Below are 21,517 nucleotides of genomic sequence, written 5' to 3' on the forward strand. Positions count from 1 at the left end.
GGTAGGACTTCATATATACATGTGCACACATTTTTAAAATCCCAAGTAGGAGGACTGATTGCTTTCTTCCCTCCTTCCCTCGGGCTGTCCTCCAGGTATATTGGCAGGCGTTGGCTGCTTTCTTTACTGCCTGTTACTTGCTGACAAACAAAACCCAGAATTGTTTTTGTTTTCTCTTTAGTGGCTTCCACAGGAGATGAGATGTGGTCTGAGGGACGGTATGACTACGAGCGACTTCCAAGAGATCGAGCGCCTCCTCGGAGCCATGCCAGTGTAAGTCGCTGCTGTGTGGAGGAGTTCGGAGCCTGCTGTGTCTGTCTGTATCTTGTCTTCTCCAGCATCTCCAAACACCAGAGGTTTGCCAGCCTCACTGGAAAAGTAGACCCGATGAACCTTTTAAAGGCTAGGAAACACATGGGAATAGTGTATTTAAATAAAACTGTCTTGCCCCTGTGACCCTCCTGCCTCAGCCTTTCAGGTAGCTTACAGGACTACAACCAGGCCTTGCTGACACTTTATTACTTGATCCTATACCTTACCTTGATGAGCAGTGCCATCTTCAAGGTTGTCATTCACTGACCTGAATTACAGCTCAGGTTGAGACTGATATAAAATGACTTCAGATAGAAAAACGAGGAAGCCCATTCGTTGTATTTGGATGGACAGACTCAGTAATTATCGTGTCATCGCTTTCCAGGTTGTTCTAATAAGGTTTTTTAATTTGATAAAATTATTTTATGATTCACCTTGAAGTACTAAAGAATGATGTATGTTAGTGTCGTATAGCTGTGGGATACCTCCCAGAAAATGTTAAGTTCTTTTTCCCACTATATCCCTTGAGGAGAATTCATTTTACCAGCTGAGCGTTGACATGCAGGCTGTGCTTTTTCACCAAGTAGCTTAATTTGTGGATTGGAAGAGCAGATTGTATTGGTTTAGGATTACCAGATGAGTGATGGACGAGGCTGACACTCAAGAACTGGACTTGGAATCATTGAGGTAATGTATTGCGAAATGACCTCGTCAAGAAGAGAGGACTAAGACAGGAGTGCTTTAAAAGAAGCGGGGGTGTAGGAGCAAGGAAAAGCTACTTGAGGCCCAGGGCTGCCTTTTGGTTGAAGGATAGATAGGCAGTGGGTGTTTTAGAGCATGGAGTTCCCAGGATGGCAGCGTTCTGGGTGAAGTTCAGTGTATTGACTGGTCACAGAATGCTAGTCTAAGAATTAGAATTGAAGAGCTGAGGCTATAGTTCAGTTAGTGCTTGCCTAACATGCTTGGTCCTCTGGACTGATCCCAAACACCTCAAAAAAGGGAAAAATAAAAGTGATGGAAGTCCTAATTGAATGAACATTTTATAGTAAAATGTAGACAACCAATTTTAACCACTGCCATTTCTTTGTGTGTGTATAAATGTGAAATAGTCACCCTTAAATCCCCCCTCTCAGAATTTCAACATCCTTAAGTAGCAAGGCAGCTAAGTTTTATAGCGCCAATGTGTTTATGATCAGAGTAGATGTTTTGGACAAGGCTCTTCCTCCTTGGCCGGCCTCGTCGGAACTCGTGGTGGAGTCTGAAGTGCTCTTCCTTTGGGAACCTGGCCGGATCTGCTCACTCCTCTTCCTTCTCTATGAATTAGAGAAGTTGGGTTTTATCCCCTAGTCCCACTTTACTGATTTCTAAACCTTTATTCCTATGTTTCCCATCCAGAATTCAGATCCCCACCCCTCTGGTGAACTTACTCTTCTTGTGTGAGTGACTTGAAGCTCTGTCTTCTTGCCCTCAGTGTATTTTGCTCTTTTAGAGGGCTCTTGGAAATTGCCCCTTTGCCTTGTAATGTATGCTTACATTTTAAGCAAAATACAGCCTAAGTTCTTAATTTTTGCCCTTTTACTAATCTGGTAAAGCTTCTAGATCACTTCTTAGGGTACCCTTCCCCCACTGTTTTTGGGACACAATTTTCTGTAACTCAGGCTGATCTTGAACTTTCTATGTATCTGAGGCTAGGCTTGAGTTTCTGATCCTCTTGCCCCTAGCTTTCAAATGCTAGGAATATAGACATGTTCCATTCGCACCTAGAATGATGCCTGACTGAGGTCATTGCCATTGGAATACATGTAATAAGATATAAAAACCATTTAATGTTTTTAATAGATATATTTTATTTTTCTTTTTGTGTGTGAGCACTATTGTCATATGTGTATATGGCCAGAAGAGAGTGTTGTACCTTTGGAGCTGATGTTACAGGTAGTTGTAAGCCTCTAGACATGCGTTCTGGGACTTGAACTTGGTCCTCTAGAAGAACTGTAAGAGCAGGTCACCACCAGGGCCAAATCTCCAGCCTGGCCCTCCCCCTCTCCTCCCCCCTCACCTTTTTTTTTTTTTTTTTTTCCTAAGTTTTCTGAGACAGGTTCAGTTGTGGCCCAGGCTGGCCTCCAACTTATTGTTGTACTTGAGGATGAATTTGAACTCCTGTTCATTCTGCCTCTTCTCTCAAGTGCTGGGATTACAGGCATGTGCACCTCCTGACTTTTGTTTGAGACAGGGTACTCTATGGTCCAGACTGGTTTAGAACTCACTGTGTAGACTAGGCTGACCTTGAACTCATGGCAGTCCTCCTGCCTTAGCTCCTGAGGTGCTGAGCTCACAGGCATGAGCCACCACACCCAGCTCAAAAACTCAATTTGTAATTGGTAATACCTGCTTCTTAGTAGGTGTGTTAGCTTTGCGTTACTCTAACACTTCCTGGAGATAATCATCTTATAAAGAAAGAAATTTGTTTTGCCTTATGGTTTTGTAGGTTTTACTCCATATGAGTTGGACTTTTGGTAAGACAGTATATTGTGAGAGTGTGTCCCAGATCCACACTGCTCACCTTATAGCCATGGAAAACACACACACACACACACACACACACACACACACACACACCCCAGAGATAGTAGGGTGCCACAGTCCTCTTTGAGAACATACTCCCAGTGATGTCATGAAGACTCCTATCAGACACCAGGCCTTATGTGCTTTACCCCAGACATTGAATGCCTAAGCTATAGCAGCAGGTGGCTAACTACCAAGAGCCACCTTTGGTTTAAATAGTGATGACTGTAAATGTGGACAGATAGCTGTGACCTGATGTGTTAGTTACTTTTCTATTACTGTGATAGAACACAGTGGCCAAGGCCACTTACAGAAGGAAGGCGTTGCTTAGGCTTACGGTTCCAGAAGTATGTAAGAGTCAGTAATGGCAGGGAAGTTGCAGGCATGGTGGCTGGAGTAGCAAGCTGAGAGCTCAGCCTTTCATTGCAAGGACAGAACAGGGAGAAGAGAACCAACCCAAAATGGCAGTCCTTAAACTCCTAAGGCCAGCCTCCAGTGACAGGCCTCCAGGCCACACCTTTAAAGTCGCTCCAAACAGCACCCCCTACTGGGGAGTAAGGATTCTAATGCCCGCAACCGAGGGGCACCTCATTCACACTACCACACCTGATTGAAAATACCAGTGATTTCTGTTAACGACTAAGTTAATAGATGCTGTTAACTTTGCTGTTGTGCTGTGTCTGTTTAGGAATAAATAATTTATTTTCTTCCTCGCCATCCCAGGTTGGCTTCCAACTGTTTTGCCTCTTCCTCAGGCCCTCCCCCACCCCAGTTGAACAGTGCTTCATCATGTGCCTTGTGAAAGTAGTTTTATATTCACGTCTAACTTAAATTGATTCACTGAATTTGCAGACAAGTGTTTAACAGTGGAAGTAAAAATGTAAATGCAGCATTAGTTTCTAACTTTGGAGCTAATAAAAACTTATCCTATTTAAAGTTTTAAGAGCCTCAGGAGATAGATAGCTCTGTGGTAAGAGCACTTTTTGTTCTTCCAGAGGACCCATATCATCAGGCCATTCACAACCGCCTGTAACTCTAGTTCCAGGATATCTAATGGCCTCTGGTACCAGCACTCAAGTGGCGTACATTCACACAGGTACACACACATACACATAGAAGTAAATAAAGTTCTAAAATCTTTGCTTATGAAGCATAGATCATCTAATATTATTTAAAAACCATATTGCAGGCTGGAGAGATGGCTCAGCAGTTAAGAGCACTGCACTGACTGCTCTCCCAGAGGTCCTGAGTTCAATTCCCAGCAACCACATGGTGGCTCACAACCACCTGTAATGAGATCTAGTGCCCCCTTCTGGCCTTCAGGGACACGTGCACGCAGAACACTGTATACATAATAAACATTAAAAAAACATATTGCATGTGTGTTCAGAAGCAGCATTGCTAAGAGCTTCAAGCTGGCAGCAGGCTGATGTCTAACAGGAGAATGGATGAACTGTTTAAATCAGTGGTTCTCAAAAGGATATCCTATCCTGCCTATCATATATTTATATTATTCTTTGTAATGTAGAAAAATTACAGTTATGAAGTAGTAACAAAATAATTTAATGATTGGTGTCACCACAACATAAGGAACTGTATTAAAAGGTGGCAGCATTAGGAAGATTGAGAACCATTGGTTTAAATAATCCAGCAATGGGATAAGTGGCCCACTGCCAGGTGCAGCAACATGGGTGAACTTCTCAAACAGAGCTCTGAAGGCCAGAAGCTGAGCTCAAGAGGATATCTCCTGAAGTTCCTTTATACAAACATTTTAGACAAGCCAAAATAGCCAGAACAGTGCTCACTACTGGGAGGAAACACTGGAGAGCACCCCAGGAAAGATTTGTTTGCTAGGCGTAGGCAGTGACTGAATCTGGGTGATAAATAATGTTGACCTTGTGAAAGTTCACCCAGTGGTGGTAGTTTTGTGGTTTGCACACTGCTTTGTAAATGTGCCAGGCCTTGATACAAACTGAAATGAGGCAGAGCTTTCTTTTCAGTCTTCTCACTGTGTGTGTGTGTGTGTGTGTGTGTGTGTGTGTGTTCATTTGTGCCTTCTTGCCCCCAGTCTCCTGATATGTTTGTCACTGTTTCTCTTTCTCAGCCAGTTTAGCCAATCAAAACAAATTCTTTGGTGAAATAAAACTTGATTTTGCTATATGTGAGGCTTTGTAGAGATTATGTGGGACTAACTGGTTCCAAATAGTCTCAAATGTGAAAGTACTTAAACTATAATCCTGCAATCTTTTTTGTTCAGTTTGAAAGTCAAGGATGTTTCATGTGGTAATTCACTTAGGGTATTCTGTTGGCACTCCTTACAGAATGTTAGTGTTGAGTGGATAGTCCTTTTCTTCTCATTTGTAGTTCCTGAGACATTTTATTCACAGTCTTCACATGTGTAACTTAATTCCTATCCTTTTTGCATTTCATTTATTTTATTATTTTTATTTATGTTTTATAGCATTTGAATTCAAGGCCTCACACATGCTATACATGTGAGTTAAATCACTGAGCTACCATGAGACTGATGTCTATATAAATGTACCCATGTGACTCTCGGTATTTCTTATTTGAAAATTACTATACCTACCATTTCACTTCCTTTCTTAACATGCTTTGCTACAAATGCATGTGTGAGTATATATTATTTGTTTTTATTTTTGAGGCAATCTCACGTAGCCCTGGCTGGCCTGGAGTTCACTATGTACACCTGGCCGACAGTGTGACCAGGTCTATCACTGATTGTTGAGTATGAGGATTAAAGATGTGAGGTCACCACATTCAGCTTTCAGGTTTTCTTTTTCCAGTGAGAAAACTACATACATGAAAAACTAAACTCTAGAGTGTTGATGTGCAAATTTTAATTGAGTAGTACTTCTCTGTGTAGAGCATGTATTTTAACTTCTTTTTTTGTTGTTTATTTTTGAGATTTTATTTTAATTACACTATTTCTCTCTTTTCTTCCCTCCAAACCCTCTCATATACTCTTCCCCACTCTCCTTCAAATTCATGGCCTCTTTTTCATCAATAGTTATTATATGCATATATGTATTTGTGTGTATACACACACACAACATATCCCCAAATATAACCTGTTGTGCCCATTCATTGTTACTTCTATGCATGTTTTCAGGCCTGACCATTTAGCACTGGACGAACTATTAGTGTGCTCTTCCCCGAGAAGGCCATTGCCCATAGTTCTCTGTGTAGGGTTGAGGCCTCGTGGGCTTTTCCTCATCCTGTTGGTGTCATCTTTGTTCAGTTCACATTTGCACAGTCATGTTGGTGAGACATTATAAGTAGAGTGTCTGATGTTACTAGGAGACATAATCTCACAGCAAAGTCCCTCCCTAATCCTCTTACAATCTTTTCCACCCTGTCTTCTGTGATTTTCTGGGCCTTGGGTGAGGAAGTGTTTCATAGATGTACCCATTGGAACTGGGGTCCACAACTGCATAGTAGTTGGTTGTGCTTTTCTATAGTGGTCTCTGTCTGTTGCAAAGGTAAGTTTACTTGATGAAGGGTGAAGACTGCACTTATGTATGTGTATTAGGACAAATGAATAGATTGTTATTAGGAATTAATGTTGGTTTAGTAAATTAGTGGTTGTGAAATTCTCCAATGACCATGATTTCAAGAACACTGACTAGTTAGCTAGGTTCCCAGTACAGGCATGATATGCTTTTTGTTGTATGGGTCTTAAGTTCAACTAGACAGCCATAGGTTACCTCCAAGATATGTGTGCCACTCTGGCACCTATAAGAGTTATCATGCCATGCCGGTTGTTGATATGGTTCATAGGCGTCATAACTGGATAGAACTGTTAGTTGCCTCTCTCTGGAAACTGGTATTGTGGAAGCCAGTACTCAGGAAGGTCAGTTCCAGCGCGGGGGGGCTTCTGGGCCCTGTTTCTGAAATACAGGATGTCTTCAGCAGTATGGGCTCACCTTCCACCTCTTCAGGGTAACCAGAGGGAGCAGCCAAAGGCTGTATGTTTTTGGGGAGTGTCTTAGCCAGTATGGCCAACCACTCCAAAGAAGGCTTCTCACGTCTAGGATTTTTGTTAGGTGTTCTTTGGCTCTCAGAGGGAACACCATCAGCCCAGGTGAGAAACATTTTTAAAATTATATAAGTAAGGCCAGGCGGTGGTGCCTTAATCCCAGCACTCAGGAGGCAGAGGCAGGCAGATCTCTGTGAGTTCAAGGCCATGCTGGTCTACAGAGTGAGTTCCAGGACAGCCAGAACTGTTTCACAGAGAAACCCTGTCTCTAAAAAAAAAACCCCAAAACAAAACACACACACGTGTGTGTGTGTGTTGTGTGTGTGTGTTGTGTGTGTGTGTATAGATAGATGTATATCTACATATATGTATGTATATCTGTATACTGGCTTATGTGCATTATACTTTTGTTAAAGATAGTTAATAGATTCCTTGTGGCTTTTTAGACATCCATATTGTTATGAGACCTACCACTCCCTTTCTCCTGTATTTACCTGATTCTCCCTTCCCTCAGGAGCCCCTCCCCCCGCAACACATACACACTTTTCCCTATCAGATCAGTAGTGCTGTGCTATTCCCCTTTACTCTCTCTCCACCTTGTGTATTAACCTCCCGCAGGAGGCCCCCTTCCCCTTTCCCCTGCCATTCTCCTTTTTCCTCTTCACACCTGATGTGTTTACCTCCTTCCCTAAGAAGCCCCCTCCCATTTCCTTGATCAGGTTACTTGTACCCTGCTGTTCCTCTCTCTTGCTGCCCAACCTCCTATCCTGGCAGTGTTCCTGTTTTACTTTCCTGGATTCTGTAGGCTATGTACTCACATCTGAAGATAGAGAGTTAGGAACCTCCAGTAAGAGGAAACATGGCAATGTTTGTCTTTCTGAGTCTGAGGCTACCTCACTCAATAGGATCTTTTGTAGTTTCATCTATTTACCTGCAATTTCATGAATTCATTCTTGTTATTCGTGAATAATATTCCATAGTCTATGGGCCACATTTCATTGTCCATTAGTCAGTTGAAGGGCATTGAGATTGTTTCCAAAATTGCTTGCTGTTGTGAATAGAGCAGCAATGAACATGACGGAGCAGGTGTCTAGATTAGGACTGTTGGGTTCTTTGGGCATGTGCCAAGTGCCAAGGAGTCGTCTGCTAGGTCATATGGTAGATTTATTCTTAGCTTTTCAGAATTCTCACTCTAGCTTCCGTGGTGGCTGCACCAGTTTGCAAATGCACCAACAGTGAATAAGGGTTCCCTTTTCCCCACACCCCCAGAATTTGTGGTCTGTTGTTTTTGCTGATCTTTGAGACCTCTCTACTCAGGTTCCAGGCCCATTTGTTGATTTTTTTGTTTTTTGTTTGTTTGTTTGTTTGTTTTTTCAAGGCAGGGTTTCTCTATATAGCTTTGCGCCTTTTCCTGGAACTCTGTAGACCAGGCTGGCCTTGCACTCACAGAGATCCGCCTGCCTCTGCCTCCGCCTCCTGAGTGCTGGGATTACAGGTGTGCGCCACCACCGCCTGGCTTAATTTTAGCTTTTTGTTTTTTGTTTTTTGTTTTTTGAGACAGGGTTTCTCTGTGTAGTTTGGTTCCTGCCCTGGATCTCACTCTGTAGCCCAGGCTGGCCTCAAACTCATAGAGATCCACCTGGCTCTGCCTCCCGAGTGCTGGGACTAAAGGCATGTGCTACCACTGTCTGGCTAGCAGTTATCTACTTTCGACATGTTTTTCTGTGACCACATTTGTGCATGCTTGGTGCTAAAGGTCAGAGGAGGCATTGGAGCCCCTGGGTTAGGAGTTACAGACTGCTGTGAACTGTTGTGTGGGTATAAACTCTCTAGAACAGCAGCCAATGTTCTTGACCACTCCACTCCCTTCCTGAAGGTATATTGAAGTAAATCCACTATTCATGGTTCAAATGTAAATAAATATTTCCATATGTCTCTAAAAGATAAAGACATAGGAAGGGCCTTATAATATTCTAATTTCATTCCCTTATTTATTTATTTACACATTCATTCATTTATTTTGAGGCAGGGTTTCTCTGTGTAGCTTTGGAGTCTGTTCTGGAACTCACTCTGTAAACCAGGCCTGCCTCTGTCTCCAGAGTGCTGGGATTAAAGACGTGCACCACCATCACCCAGCAAATATTTTAATTTTAAACAATATTTTCTGTAAGATGGCAAGATGACTCAGTGGGTAAAAGTACTTGCTACCAAACCTGTCCAGCTAAGCTCCATCTCCAGGAACCACATGGTAGAAGTTGATAACTGGCTCTGACTGCAAACTACAAGCGTGTGGACCTCTTCCACCATACATAAAATAAAATAACAAAAGCCACAATGTTTTTGTGCTAAAATAAGTTCACATATATTGTTTCACATATGGGTTTTGTATGTTACAGGGGTTAGCCTAGGGCCTTATGAATGGTAATCCCTGCTCTGCAACTGAATGCCACCCTAGTTTCAAATGCTTTTAAATAAATGTTCCCATCTGTTTAATTTATGTCCCGTTAAGTATGTAATTTAAATTTGTGGAGAAAGTATAATATATGTATCAGTGATTCGGTGTATCAGATTATTCAGCCATCTAGTTGTTTTTCTTTCTATAATCAAAGTATCTTTCATAGAGTTTTAAAAATTAGGATTTTAAAAAATAAACTGATTTCTAAAATTAATATTTTAAAATTAAAAATTATTTTAAAAATTAATCAATTTGTTTATTTTGTGTATGCTAAGCCACCTGTAACTCTGTCAGTCGGAGGCTAAAACGGGGCTGCTGGTCCAGGCCATTCATGCCTCTAGCATGAAACCTTGACTGAGACCAAATCAATGAGAAGTGTTGTGAAGTAGAGGCCGTCCTGGGCTATGTAGGGAGGGCATGTCTCAAAAAACCAAAATCTATAGGTGGCCATTCCTTGGATGGCCTATCAGATTATGGCAGGTGTACTATAGTTCTTTACTTCTTACCCTAATTAATTTTATTTCATTGTAGTTGTTAGGTTTTTCTGTGTCCCACCAGTCCTGCAGCTGCTCAGACCCAAGTAAACACACAGAGGCTTATATTAATTATAACTGCTCAACCATTAGCTCCGGCTTATTACTGACTAGCTCTTACACTTAAATTAACCCATAATTCTTATGTATGTTAAGCCACATGGCTTGGTACCTTTCTCAGTTCTGCCTTGTCATCTTGCCTCCTCTGTGTCTGGCTGGAGACTCCTGACTGAACCCTTCCTCTTCCAGAATTTTCCTTGTCTGCTTATCCTGCCTGTACTTCTGCCTGGCTACTGACCAGTCAGCATTTTATTTATGAACCAATCACAGCAACACACATTCACAGCATACAGAACGATATTCCACAGCATTTCTCCTTTTCTGTCTAATTAAAAAGGAAGGTTTTAACTTTAACATAGTAAAATTACATATAAAAGAACAGTTAACAAGTAAGAATTACAGTTACAATATCTAGTCTCTTTGTATTTTGCAAAATTAAAGAAAATATTCTATCATATATCCTATATTTGTGAGTCTAAAGTTTCATATCTAATTTATCTTTTATCATAACCAAGGTAAATTGTAACTATTTCGTCTTCAACTACATCAAAGACCTCAGAAGAATATAACATTACGTAAGTAAACAGGAAATGCATTGTAAGTAACTAGAATGACAGAGACAGCTGGCTGCCTGGACAGTCACCCAAAGTTCCTCTGTAATGTTGGGGCATCATTCTTCAGCCTATAGGCCTAGTCTCTCAGTTATTTTTTTCTGTGTCCTGTAGAATGTCTGGCATTTTCTTCTGTGAAGCAGAAACCTGAAGGACCATTTTGCCTTGCAAAATTCAGTGGTCACCTTCCTATGGGTCCTGCATGTCCAGTTTATATGACATACTGTCCATCAGTTGATGCAAGGGCATTTTTTTGCCCGGTGGCTAACTTTTGCTACAAAGAAAGCAAACTCAATAATGAGTTTCTTCAATGCCCATTATCTTCTCTGAAGTAGATTGGTGCTGCCAGGTGCAGACATGTCTCAATGTTCAGAAAAGTATAAGTTTTTAAAACATTTTAACTGCCATATTCTGTAGGTCTTTGAAGTTTTTGAAGATTACCTAATTGAAATATATCTATGTATATCTAGAAAACTTAACTAGCATGACTATAAGTTTGATTATCATAGATTACTATTAATCTGTATTTTTCAACTATACATTATAATTTCAAATGAGTTGTATAAACAAAATACTTTAAACAAGAGTAGAAATATACATACAGTATAACAAATTAACTTTAAATTTATAATAAACTGAAATCTATAGCAATGTAAAACATTTCAAACGAGTTGTTTCTTTTTAAAAGTAGATTTAATAATCTACCTTTTTATCCTATCATATTTATATCCTATATATTTATATCACATCTCCCTTCTTTTAGAAAGAGTTTGACTATGACCAATAACAATTTGTAGCCAACAACCTAAAGAAAGACAAACATCCATAATCCATTTTTTGGCAATGTGGGCATAGTGTTCTAAGCTTCTTCCTGCTGATAGGGGCCACTGGTAGTCTTATGGGGATCCTGAGAAAAGAATTATGGTCAAGTCCTGACTGGAGTAGTCTGTGAGGCTGTATTCTCTGAGCCAGTTGTCTTGAAACTGTTTTGGATGTTGGATCATCTGGAGACCTCTCGGGGTCTTCCTTGATAAAACCTTATTAGCCTGGAAGCAATCCATAAGTTCTTATCTTATGTGGAAACAAAAGTAGAACCTCTTTTCCAAAGCAATGTATCCTTAGACATAAATTTTGAAATTAAGATATCTTTAAAATATACATATTGATTTAACTCAGCAGCTTTTACAATCAAATGGCTCTCTGCAGTTAAAAATCCCAAAGACAATATAACCCAGACTATCTGTGTGATTTCCATCTTTATATGGCTTAACTTTTATATTATTCTTATTGTCTCTTTAAAGACTTTTTTTAAAACTATTTTTTATACAATTACATATACTCCTTTTCCTCTCTCTTCCAAGCCCACATATATTTTTATACACAATGTAAACTGTTTTATTTCATCTGAATCTGTCTTATTGTGAATCTGTCATCCTCTGACCAGGAGAGATTTTAAACTGCTAAACTAACTGTATGGCTAGGACCAAGGCAGCAGCCTTGGCTGTTGGCTCCACCCACCTCAGCTTCCCAACATGGCGAACTATGTTTACTGCCAGCTCTGGGAACCATGCTTACTGACAACTCTTCCATCCAGTAATGTAACCCCAAAACCTTCTTTCTTTACTTTTTTCCCCCTCCTATACCAAAAGCTATATCCACCACACACCATGCCATGCAGTTTGCAGATGCCACTGTGTACAGTGGCAGGAATCCACCACACACACTCAAGCTCATGGGCCTTGAACCCGCCGTACTGTAGCTCAAGTCTGCACATCATGCCATGGCGCCTCTGTACCTTGGTGTCTCTATATCTTGACCCACTCTCATGAGACCTGAAGTAGAAAGCTGTTTTTTGGCTCCATTATTGTGTGTTTAGAAGCTCTTTTTAAACTCCGTTAGGCCTTATGGAAATTTGAGAGCCCCATGTTGGTATGCCAAATGTAGTTGTAAGGTTTTCCTGTGTCCCACCCGGTCCTGCAGCCTCTCAGACCCAGTAATTCACAGAGGCTTGTATTATTTTTAAACTATGGCCATGACAGGCTTCTTGTTATCTAGTTCTTATATCTTAAATTAACTCATTTCTGTAAATCTATATTTTGCCACACAGCCTGTGGCTTACTGGTACCTTTACATCTTGCTTCTAGCCGTGTCTCCTTTGTTCTGTCTGTCTTTCTCCTTCCTCCTCTCTTGTTAAAATGTCCTGCCTAACCCTATTCTACCTCACCATTGGCCAAACAGCTTTATTTGTCAACCAATCAGAGCAACACACATTCACAGCATACAGAATGACATTCCGCAGCATTTCATATTAGCTATTAACATACGACAGACTCTGTTTTCTGTCTAATTCCTCAAATCCCACAAAACTCAGGGACTAAAATTTTTTTTAGTTATTATTTTTTACATGTATGGGTATTTGGCCTGCATGAAGTATGGGCAGCATTTGCATGCAGTGCCTAAGGAGGTTAGAAGAGGGTCAGTTCCCTGGAACTGGAGTTCTAGACTATTGTGAGCTACCATGTGAGAGCCATTGTTGCCCTTCACCACTGGGCTTCTCTTATCCCAACCAAGTTAGTAAAAGTTTCAAGAGTATATTACTGTGGAAACTGCTTCTAAGTTTAGTCAGCTTTGCGTCCAAACCTAAAAAGCTAAAAGCTCTCTCTCCTGAGCTTCTGGAAAAATAGCAGAATGTTTCCTTTTGATCTTTCTGGTAGGTGCTTGTTGGTTTATGGGCATAAGCCCTGTTTAAATAGTTTAATAGAATAGTTTAAACACAGCTGACAAAACAGTGTGATGTCTTCATTGTCATTAGGAACAACACTGCTGTAGCATTTATAGTGTGCTGTCTTTGTTGTTGTGAGTAACACTGCTGTAACATAGTGGGCTGTCTTTATTGTCATTAGGATCAACACTGCTGTAGTTACTGTGTGTAGTTTATTGCTGCTGTTGTTAAAATTACCTTTTCTTTTACTTACACTATTATTTAGACATTTTTTAATTTTATGTGCATAAGTGTTTTTTTGCTTGCATGTATGTGCGCCATGTGAGTGAAGTACCCACAGGGGCCAGAAGAGGTTGTCATAATCTCTGGAATTGGTTTTACAGTTGTGAGCTGCCATCTGGATGCTGGGAACTGCACCTATATCCTCTGGAAAAACAGCAAGAGCTCTTAATTCCTGAGCTTTCTCTCCAGTCCCCTTTTCTTAATCTATGATTGTCATTTTGTATTGTTGTGTGTTAATTTTGAATGATTTTTTTATTGAATAATTTTATTTCCATTAATCTGTATGAAGATTTTATTATTATTTATATTCACATTTTTCATTAGTGCGGTTTTTGTTCATTTATACATTTACTCTATTGAATTATGGATAAGAACTCCTGTGCTTATAAGAAACATTTCCAAAACCAAAGAGAGAAATTAGTGATGTCTCTATATTTCTTTTTGTCTGTTTTAGGATGGCTACCATAGAGTAGTTAATGTTGTGCCAAAGAGACCACCACTGCTAGACAAGAGACCGCCTCTGCTAGACAAGAGACCGCCTCTGCTAGCCAGACCCGATGAAGGAGGCTACAGTAGATATTACAGTCATGTTGATTACCGAGACTATGACGAGGGCCGCAGTTATTCTCATGATCGAAGAAGTGGCCCACCTCACAGAGGAGTATGTAATTTCCCCGCGTACTAATTGTTCTTTCTTTGAAGTTTGAAATTCATGTAACCAAAGTTTGTGTGCAGGCCTTGGAAGTAGAGTGGGTACTGCTGCTTGTGCTCTTGTGTTGCTTGGCTTGGTTTTATTTGCAGCCTCCCCCTACCCCCTGTGCAGTAGGGTCTCACTGTACAGGTCAGGCTTGCCTGGAACTTGCTGGCCTCCTGTCTCGGCCTCCTGGGTGCTGCGGAGCTAGGTTTTCAGGGTTTAGCTTCCATTCCAGTGAGGTGCTGTTGACCCCTGGCTATAGCTCCAAAGGGCACTGGTAGTCAAGAGTCTGGTGATTCTGGTTAGTGAGTACATACTAATTCCACCGTGCTTGCTTTTGGGTGGTGCCGGGCAGCAAGCCCATGGCTTCACTCATGCTAGGTAAGCACTCTCTACTTAGCTGTATGCCTGGCCCTATACCTTGTTTGCCTTTTTACCTTAAACTTGCAGGGATTTACTGATAGTCAGTGATGAACAGATGGTCAAAACTTGTCACTTCATGTCCCTGTTTATCATTGCTTTATTTTTAACATAAACACTGTGGGTGAGCTGGATTTAAGTTGATTATTTCATTTTTTGTTAGCATTCTTAAGGTCTGTTTGCTTTTAAGGTCTTTACTGTTTGAGATTAGAATTCAGTCAAGTCATTGTTTCAGATAGTAAATGCTTAAAATGTTAGCTACTAAGACTATCAATGTGTTCTTGATAATGTAGAAGTAGGTATTTAAGGTTTTGATAATTGATTACTTTTATTGAAAGTGTTGGAAGCAATTGCTGTGTCCTCGAGCTTACACATTTACAGTAGTTCTCTTCTAGACTGCTTGCCATCCTTCTCCCTTTTTCCTTTCCCTGTGCTATATAACATGGTAACCAATAGAATATATTTAAACACGGTACTGTGAGCTCACGGTGACAACTGAAGAAGTGGAGGTAAGTGATTTCTGAGGGTTAGTATATATGGGAGTCCAGTTCTCGGGTCCTTCATAGTGTGAGCCCTGATGATTCTGAAGTGGTAATGGGGCTTTCTGGTGGTTTCTGGTGATTATGGCTTGAGTTTGTGGTGCTACAGCCTTCTTACTGACGTTGCTGGCTTTTACTGTGCCATGCTGTTCCTTTAGGAGGGGTCTAGGTGTTGGGAAGTAAACATTATTTCTATACTAGAGATATTGCATTTTATTGTCAGACCCATTCTCCAGGTAGTCTCAGGGAGGAAGGATTTGGTCAGAGCAAAGGCATCCTTTTCCTTTCATGAAAACTCTGGCCATCTGGTGAGTTTTGTTTTCACTAGGCTTGTATTTGATTCCTCTTGAACACGAATTGTTTTCTAAAAGCTGGTAGTAGTGTTTCAGCCACAACACAGTTACTTATTTCATTCTTCCAGATTGTCTGTGCTGGGTCAGTTGAGGGGTGAGAGTTGCGGCTTTACGTGCTGGCAAGTCTTCTTTCTGTTCAGTCCTCAACACCACACAACAAAACCATACTAGTACAAAAACTTGTTTGGTCTCAGACTTCACCTTTTCTTCTCCTTAAGTAAATGACTAGCACACCTGTGGTCCTTACACTTTTGCAGCACTAATTTTTATCTAGAATTTACTTAAACTACTTACTAGGTTTAGTATTTTATTATACTGTGGAGTTTTTATTTTCTCTTGGTTTTTAACATTGAGAAGGAAAATACAGACACATTTTATTTATACAAGTGTTGGGTTTGTGATGTTAATGAGGAAGATGAAAAATAAGATTTTAGCTAAATCGGTTTCTCTTACTGTAAGTTGCATGTTGTGTTGTTTATTTTTTTATTTATTTTGTTTTGTTGAAGCAGAGTCTCTATATATAGCCCTGCCTGTCCTGGAACTTGCTATGTAGATCAGGCTGGTCTTGAACTTGAGATCTTTTGCTTCTGCCTCTGGAGTGCTGAGATTAAAAGCATGTGTCCTATGCCAAGCCTAAATTTTATTTTTATTTTATGTGTGTTTTGCCTGCATGCAAACCTGCACTACGTGTGTCAGTTCTCATAGAGGCCAGAAGAGATCATTGGATCTCCCAGAATTGGAGGTAACAGGTGGTTGTGAGCCATCTGTGGGTGCAGAGAATCAAACCTAGGTCCTCTGTAGCAAGTGTCTTAACCACTGAGGCATCTCTCCAGCCTCATATGTGGTTGGCTTTTATGTCTCTTTGAACATGTGTTTTAGAGGACCAAAGTGCTTCATTTGATTAATTCACATAATGTAATATTGCTTATCAGTGATAATTCTCACTAGAGTGCTTCTAATTGTACCTTTATTGAGAGATGAATGAGAAGAGAAAATGAGCAAAATGGAAAGAGTACCAAGTTCTTCATTGACCTTGAACCTGAACATTGGTGAGAGAGCTTGGAAAATGAAAAGACTGAGCAATGTACACTTGATTAGGCCCTTGTCCTCAGAGAGCAAGTATCTGTTATCATGTTGGTACGTGTATCTGTGGCACTAAGTATGTGTGTCTACCAAGAGAACAATGCATTTTTAAAATTACAGGTAAGTGGTACCACAGGTTCATAGTCTTCTTTAGTTGCTGGAACAGATGACTTGTATCTTTTATTTATCATGTTTTGGAAGTTCAGGAATACCTAGAGAAGTGTTTTTACCCACATTGTAATTGTACCTCAGAGGCTGTTCAAACAGGGTGACAAAAGCCCAAATTAAATTTTTATGTTACAGGATGATTCTGGCTACAGATGGACAAGAGACGATCATTCCACAAGCCGACAGCCTGAATACAGGTAAAAAGATGAGAATAATAAGTACTTTGATACTCTTTTTTTGTTTTGTTTTGTTTGTTTGTTTTTTAGAGACAGAGTTTCTCTGTGTAGCTTTGCGCCTTTCCTGGAACTCACTTGTAGACCAGGCTGGCCTCGAACTCACAGAGATCCGCCTGCCTCTGCCTCCCAGGTGCTGGGATTAAAGGCATGCCTAGAAATCTAACAGCAGATGTGTAGCTGGAGTCTTCATTAATTAGGGTTTGAATTCAAAAGCAGAAAGCATTATCTCTGTGTCTGATGTAGCTAATAACTGGTTTTCCTCATTGGTTGGTGTTTTATAACTGACTGTATATTTTAAAATATGTCTGAATATTGATAGTCTTAAAAATTACTAAATTATTCTTAATGTTTATGGATTATGAGGTATAATTTTCTTTAACTGTAGAGTAAAGCATTTTTTATTTTTCCAGAAGTAGCTTTTTGAAAGCACTCAGCCTTACAAAGTGTCTTCTGTCGTAAGGTATTATCTCTGGTGGTCTATTTAAATTTTTTGTTTATTTCTTTCTGTATATGTATGTGTATATTTGTGTAGTGGGGTTTGTATGTGCTATGCTGGAGGTCAGAGGACAACTTTTGGGGGGTTTGTTCTCTCCTGTTCCTGGGACCTGTGATTTGACCAAGAAATGCTCCCAGTAGGCTTATGTAGTGAAAGCTTGGTCTCCAGCTGATGATGCTTCTTTGGGAGGTGCTAAAATCTTGAGGAGTGGAGAAAGTTAGGTCACTTTGGCCCTCATAGCTGCCGGAAGTGAGTCCTCCACACGTGCTCCCATTGCTTGGGTGTTCTGCCTCACCTAGTTAAGGCCACTCCCCCTTACCCAACAAGAAATCTTCGGCACTTGGAGATAAAGGGAAGCACTTTCGTTATTGTGCAGCTATTGTCTCTAGCTAGTGCTTAAAGAGGCCCAGCCCCAATCAGAAATACTTAATAGCTTATATGGGGATGGCTGTTACCGTAATCTTGTCTCTGTGACCATTCTAGGCTGGCCTTTGCATCCCTGCCCCAAAGGAGAGTCTTCCCAGAGCTAAACAAGTGTTTTGTTTTGTTTTGTTTTTGTTTTTTGTTTTTTTGTTTTTGTTTTTTTTTTTTTTGTTTGTTTGTTTGTTTTTTGTTTTTTTTTTTTTTACAGAAGGTGAAGTTGGCAGGTTTCTATAGTCAAGTCAGTTTAATTTTTTGCAAATGAAACTTGTGGTCTGTGCTCATTTCCAGAACAAAAGGGAAAGGACGCTGGGCAGGTTGGAAGAGCAGACAGCAGGAGTGAAGTTGTTGTTCAGAGTTTCTTATTGCTGTGCAACTGTTCCCCTAGCAGGCCTGTTCTCCCATTCAGTTCATGTTTTCCTCTCACCTTATACCTGAGGCCCTCAGCAGAGCCTGAATTGGCAGAGCAGAGCTCTGGATTGGCGGCTCTGAAATTGTGGTCAGGATGAAATCTGAGGTGCTTGAAGTCGCTGTTTCTCAGCCGTTTGTCACAGTGATGGAAGTCGCACAGAAGGTGGTGGCCAGGGTGACTTGTTGCTTGTGGCCATGTGCTTTCTAAGCCTGTGGAAGTGCCTCTGTGGCAGGAGGAGTTGGTAATGTCTGTAGAAACAGCGTCATGTGACACAAGCAGAGCTTTCTGTGGTCCTGGTGAGAGCTCAGAAAGCCAGCATACAGACAGTGGAGTGTAAGTAACGACCATTCGTTCGATTTGTGCAGAACCAAGGATACTCTCTGCGACTGCTCTAGAGCTTGGTCATGCCTGTTACATTGCATCAAAGCTTTGTCTTATCTTGACCATGTTCTGAGACTATATTGTCTGAACTTAATAATGATAATAGACAAACAAATGTACTGGAAGAGATTTGAAGGCAGCCTGGTATTTAGGTTGGGATATATTTATTACTGGTCTCTTACATCGAAGTTTACAGTGAGAATTGAGCAAAAAGCACAGTGGGAGGTTTAAAAGTTTGTAGTTTGCCCAGAAAAACAAGTAAATACATATGATGAACTTGAGACCAAGCAAAGAGATCGGAGCTATGATAAAGAAACCATGGTCTGGGGATGTAGCTCAGTGGTAGAGAGGGCACTTCTCCTTTCTCTCTCTCTCTCTCTTCCCCCCTCTCCCCAACCCTCCTTCCCTCCCTCCCCTCCTTTCTCCCTTCCTCACTTCTTCAAGATTTGTTTTTATTTTATGTGTATGAATGTTTTGCCTGTGTTTATGTATATGTACCACATATATCCCTGTTACCCAAGGAGGCCAGAAGAGGAAGAAAGATCCCTTGGAACTGAGTTGCAGATGGTTGTAAGCTGCCATGTTGGTCCTGGGAACTGAACCCAGGCTCTCTGCAAGAGTAGCAAGTGCTCTTAAATGATGAACTATTCCTCTGCTGTCAAATAGAACACTTTCTTAGTATGCCCATGGCCTTGATTTCTCATCTTTAGCACTTTAAAAAAAAAAGCCAAGTACTTGGATAATAAGGAAAATGCCTTAGTTCATCTCGGGAATTAGCTTTCCCAACCTATGAATTTTCCTGTGCTTAACTGTTAAGGCACTCAGGCTATTGTAGGGGTGGAAGGCTCTACTGGTTAAGCTGGTAGCTGACCTTGGTATTATCCACATGACTGGTTTTTCAGACAGGCAATGTAGAAGTGCCATATAGACTTGCAGAATTTCAGAAGAAACCCTAGGAGGCCAGGCAGTGTCTAGCAAGGTCAGAGTTGCTGGCACCTGCCCCCTAGAGGGTGCTGTGCGAAGCCCAAGTTGTAGTTGATAGCTAAGAAATTTGGAGATGTTAGGAATGTGGAACACTTGTTCAGGAAAGCTGCAGGTAGCCTACTAGATAGTGATGGTTATGATAAACAGCACTGGTGGCGGCGCTGGTTACTGGTGGAAAAGTCATGGGCCACAGCCATGACTACTGGAGTTTTTACTAGAAAGAGGGGATAGGAGGGAGGAGAGCCAGGCCTAGACAGAAAGGAAGATGGTGGGAGCAGAGAGAGAACAGAGAGAGTGTGGGGGCCAGCGCCCGGCTTTTTAAGGCAGGGATTTTGTGACCACGTGGTGGGTACGCAGTCGCCAGCACCTGCTGATGATGTAAGACATAGGGCGCAGGACCCTGGGCTGCGCATGTACAGAATCCTAACAGATAGGGCTTGCAATGAGAAAGGCAGTAGGGTGCCTAAGCTTTTTGGAGTACATATCATGATACTTGAATACTCCATGCTGAACATGGAGCTGTAAGATTTGATGTTTTGGGCTTGCATTGGTTTGGTTCTCTGCTGTTTTCTTTGTTTATTTTGGAATGGGTATTTTACTGTTTACATTGTATTGAGTAGCTATTTCCTCTGAATTGAAACATTCTTTCCACGGGGAGGAGGGAGGCAAAGAAAACCAGTGACGTAAGGCCCAAGAAACTCAGATTATTCACAAAGCTCTTCCTCTTATAAATGCAGTGAACAACATTAAGGCTGAGGCCAAGAGAGCCCAGCAGAGCTTTCTGTAAGTCTTGTGGGAACCTCAGGGACATTGCTTTTTGTGAGTTGTCACCCTTGCTGAAATAGGCTTTGGGGTAACTCAGCTGCCTTGAGACACTCACACTCCTGTAAGTAACTTGAACCTTCAATACATTCTTACTCTGGTTTGGTTTGGTCATCAGTGCCTTTTTTGGGAAAAGGAAGGAAAAGTCACACAACACATTGTATATTGGAAGTATGAGGCTTACTTTTGGAATTTTACAAGGGCTCACAGCTAAGAGTTTGCTTTGAGTCCTAGAAGAGATTTTGCTCTTAGACATTTACACATTGTTAGTACTGTAGCAACTGTGCATACTTCTGGATTAAAGGAAGATTAAAGGCATATCTCTGAGTTTAGGCTAGCCTAGTCTACATAGTGAGTTCTAGTCCAGCCAGGGATAAATAATGGAAGGCTTTTCAAAAGTAAACAAACAGATAAGACTATGGGGAACTCTTGGGAATGAATTGAATACACTTTACATTCTGGGATGGTTAGCCTTTGGGGCTAGGATGCAGTGTTGTCGTTTCAATATGACGTGCCCCTCACAGGCTTTATACTTTGAAACATGGTCCCTAGTTGCTGGAATTTATTAATTGCTAATTTTCTAGTATTTCCAATAGCCAATGTGTTACCCTTTTCCAGAAATGATCAGTATTATTTTTAAAGTTTTACTGCTGTCTGTTCTGTTTTTATACTGCCCCTCACCTGTCTTCTTTTTGTATTCTTACTGTAAGAGCTGAGATAACCACCAGCATGATCAGGGCAAGCAGGAATACCAGGTGTGTGCAAACGTGCTGCCATCCCCACTCAGAATAGCAAAGGCAAAGTCATCAAGATCATGACCTTCTCTTCCATCTGCAGCTGGCTTTACACTTCACGTAACCACTGATGTCTACACCTCTTCTGTTCAGTATCTATTATTTCTGTTGCTCCTGTGGGACAGAGTCTGCTATGTATCTGAGTGTTCTGTAAACTTTGGTCGATCACCTATGGCTG

At 41.0% G+C, this 21,517-nt stretch overlaps 1 protein-coding gene across 12 annotated transcripts in view; it reads left to right on the top strand.

Annotated features, from left to right (window-relative positions):
- The window catches only part of Pphln1 (periphilin 1), a 125,343-nt gene that overhangs the window by 40,004 nt on the left and 63,822 nt on the right, over positions 1-21,517 (top strand). For 9 of the 12 annotated variants that reach the window (XM_036207762.1, XM_036207754.1, XM_036207755.1 and 6 more), the window contains 3 exons: positions 182-273; positions 13,992-14,198; positions 16,930-16,991. In XM_036207762.1, the coding sequence (XP_036063655.1) occupies positions 202-273; positions 13,992-14,198; positions 16,930-16,991 (341 nt within the window). In that variant the 5' untranslated portion in view covers positions 182-201. The remainder of the gene's footprint in view (positions 1-181; positions 274-13,991; positions 14,199-16,929; positions 16,992-21,517) is intronic. The other 3 variants (XM_036207757.1, XM_036207756.1, XM_036207765.1) reach the window with 1 other exon arrangement.

This window comes from Onychomys torridus, chromosome 16 (genome assembly GCF_903995425.1).
Source record: "Onychomys torridus chromosome 16, mOncTor1.1, whole genome shotgun sequence".
NCBI lineage: Eukaryota > Metazoa > Chordata > Mammalia > Rodentia > Cricetidae > Onychomys > Onychomys torridus.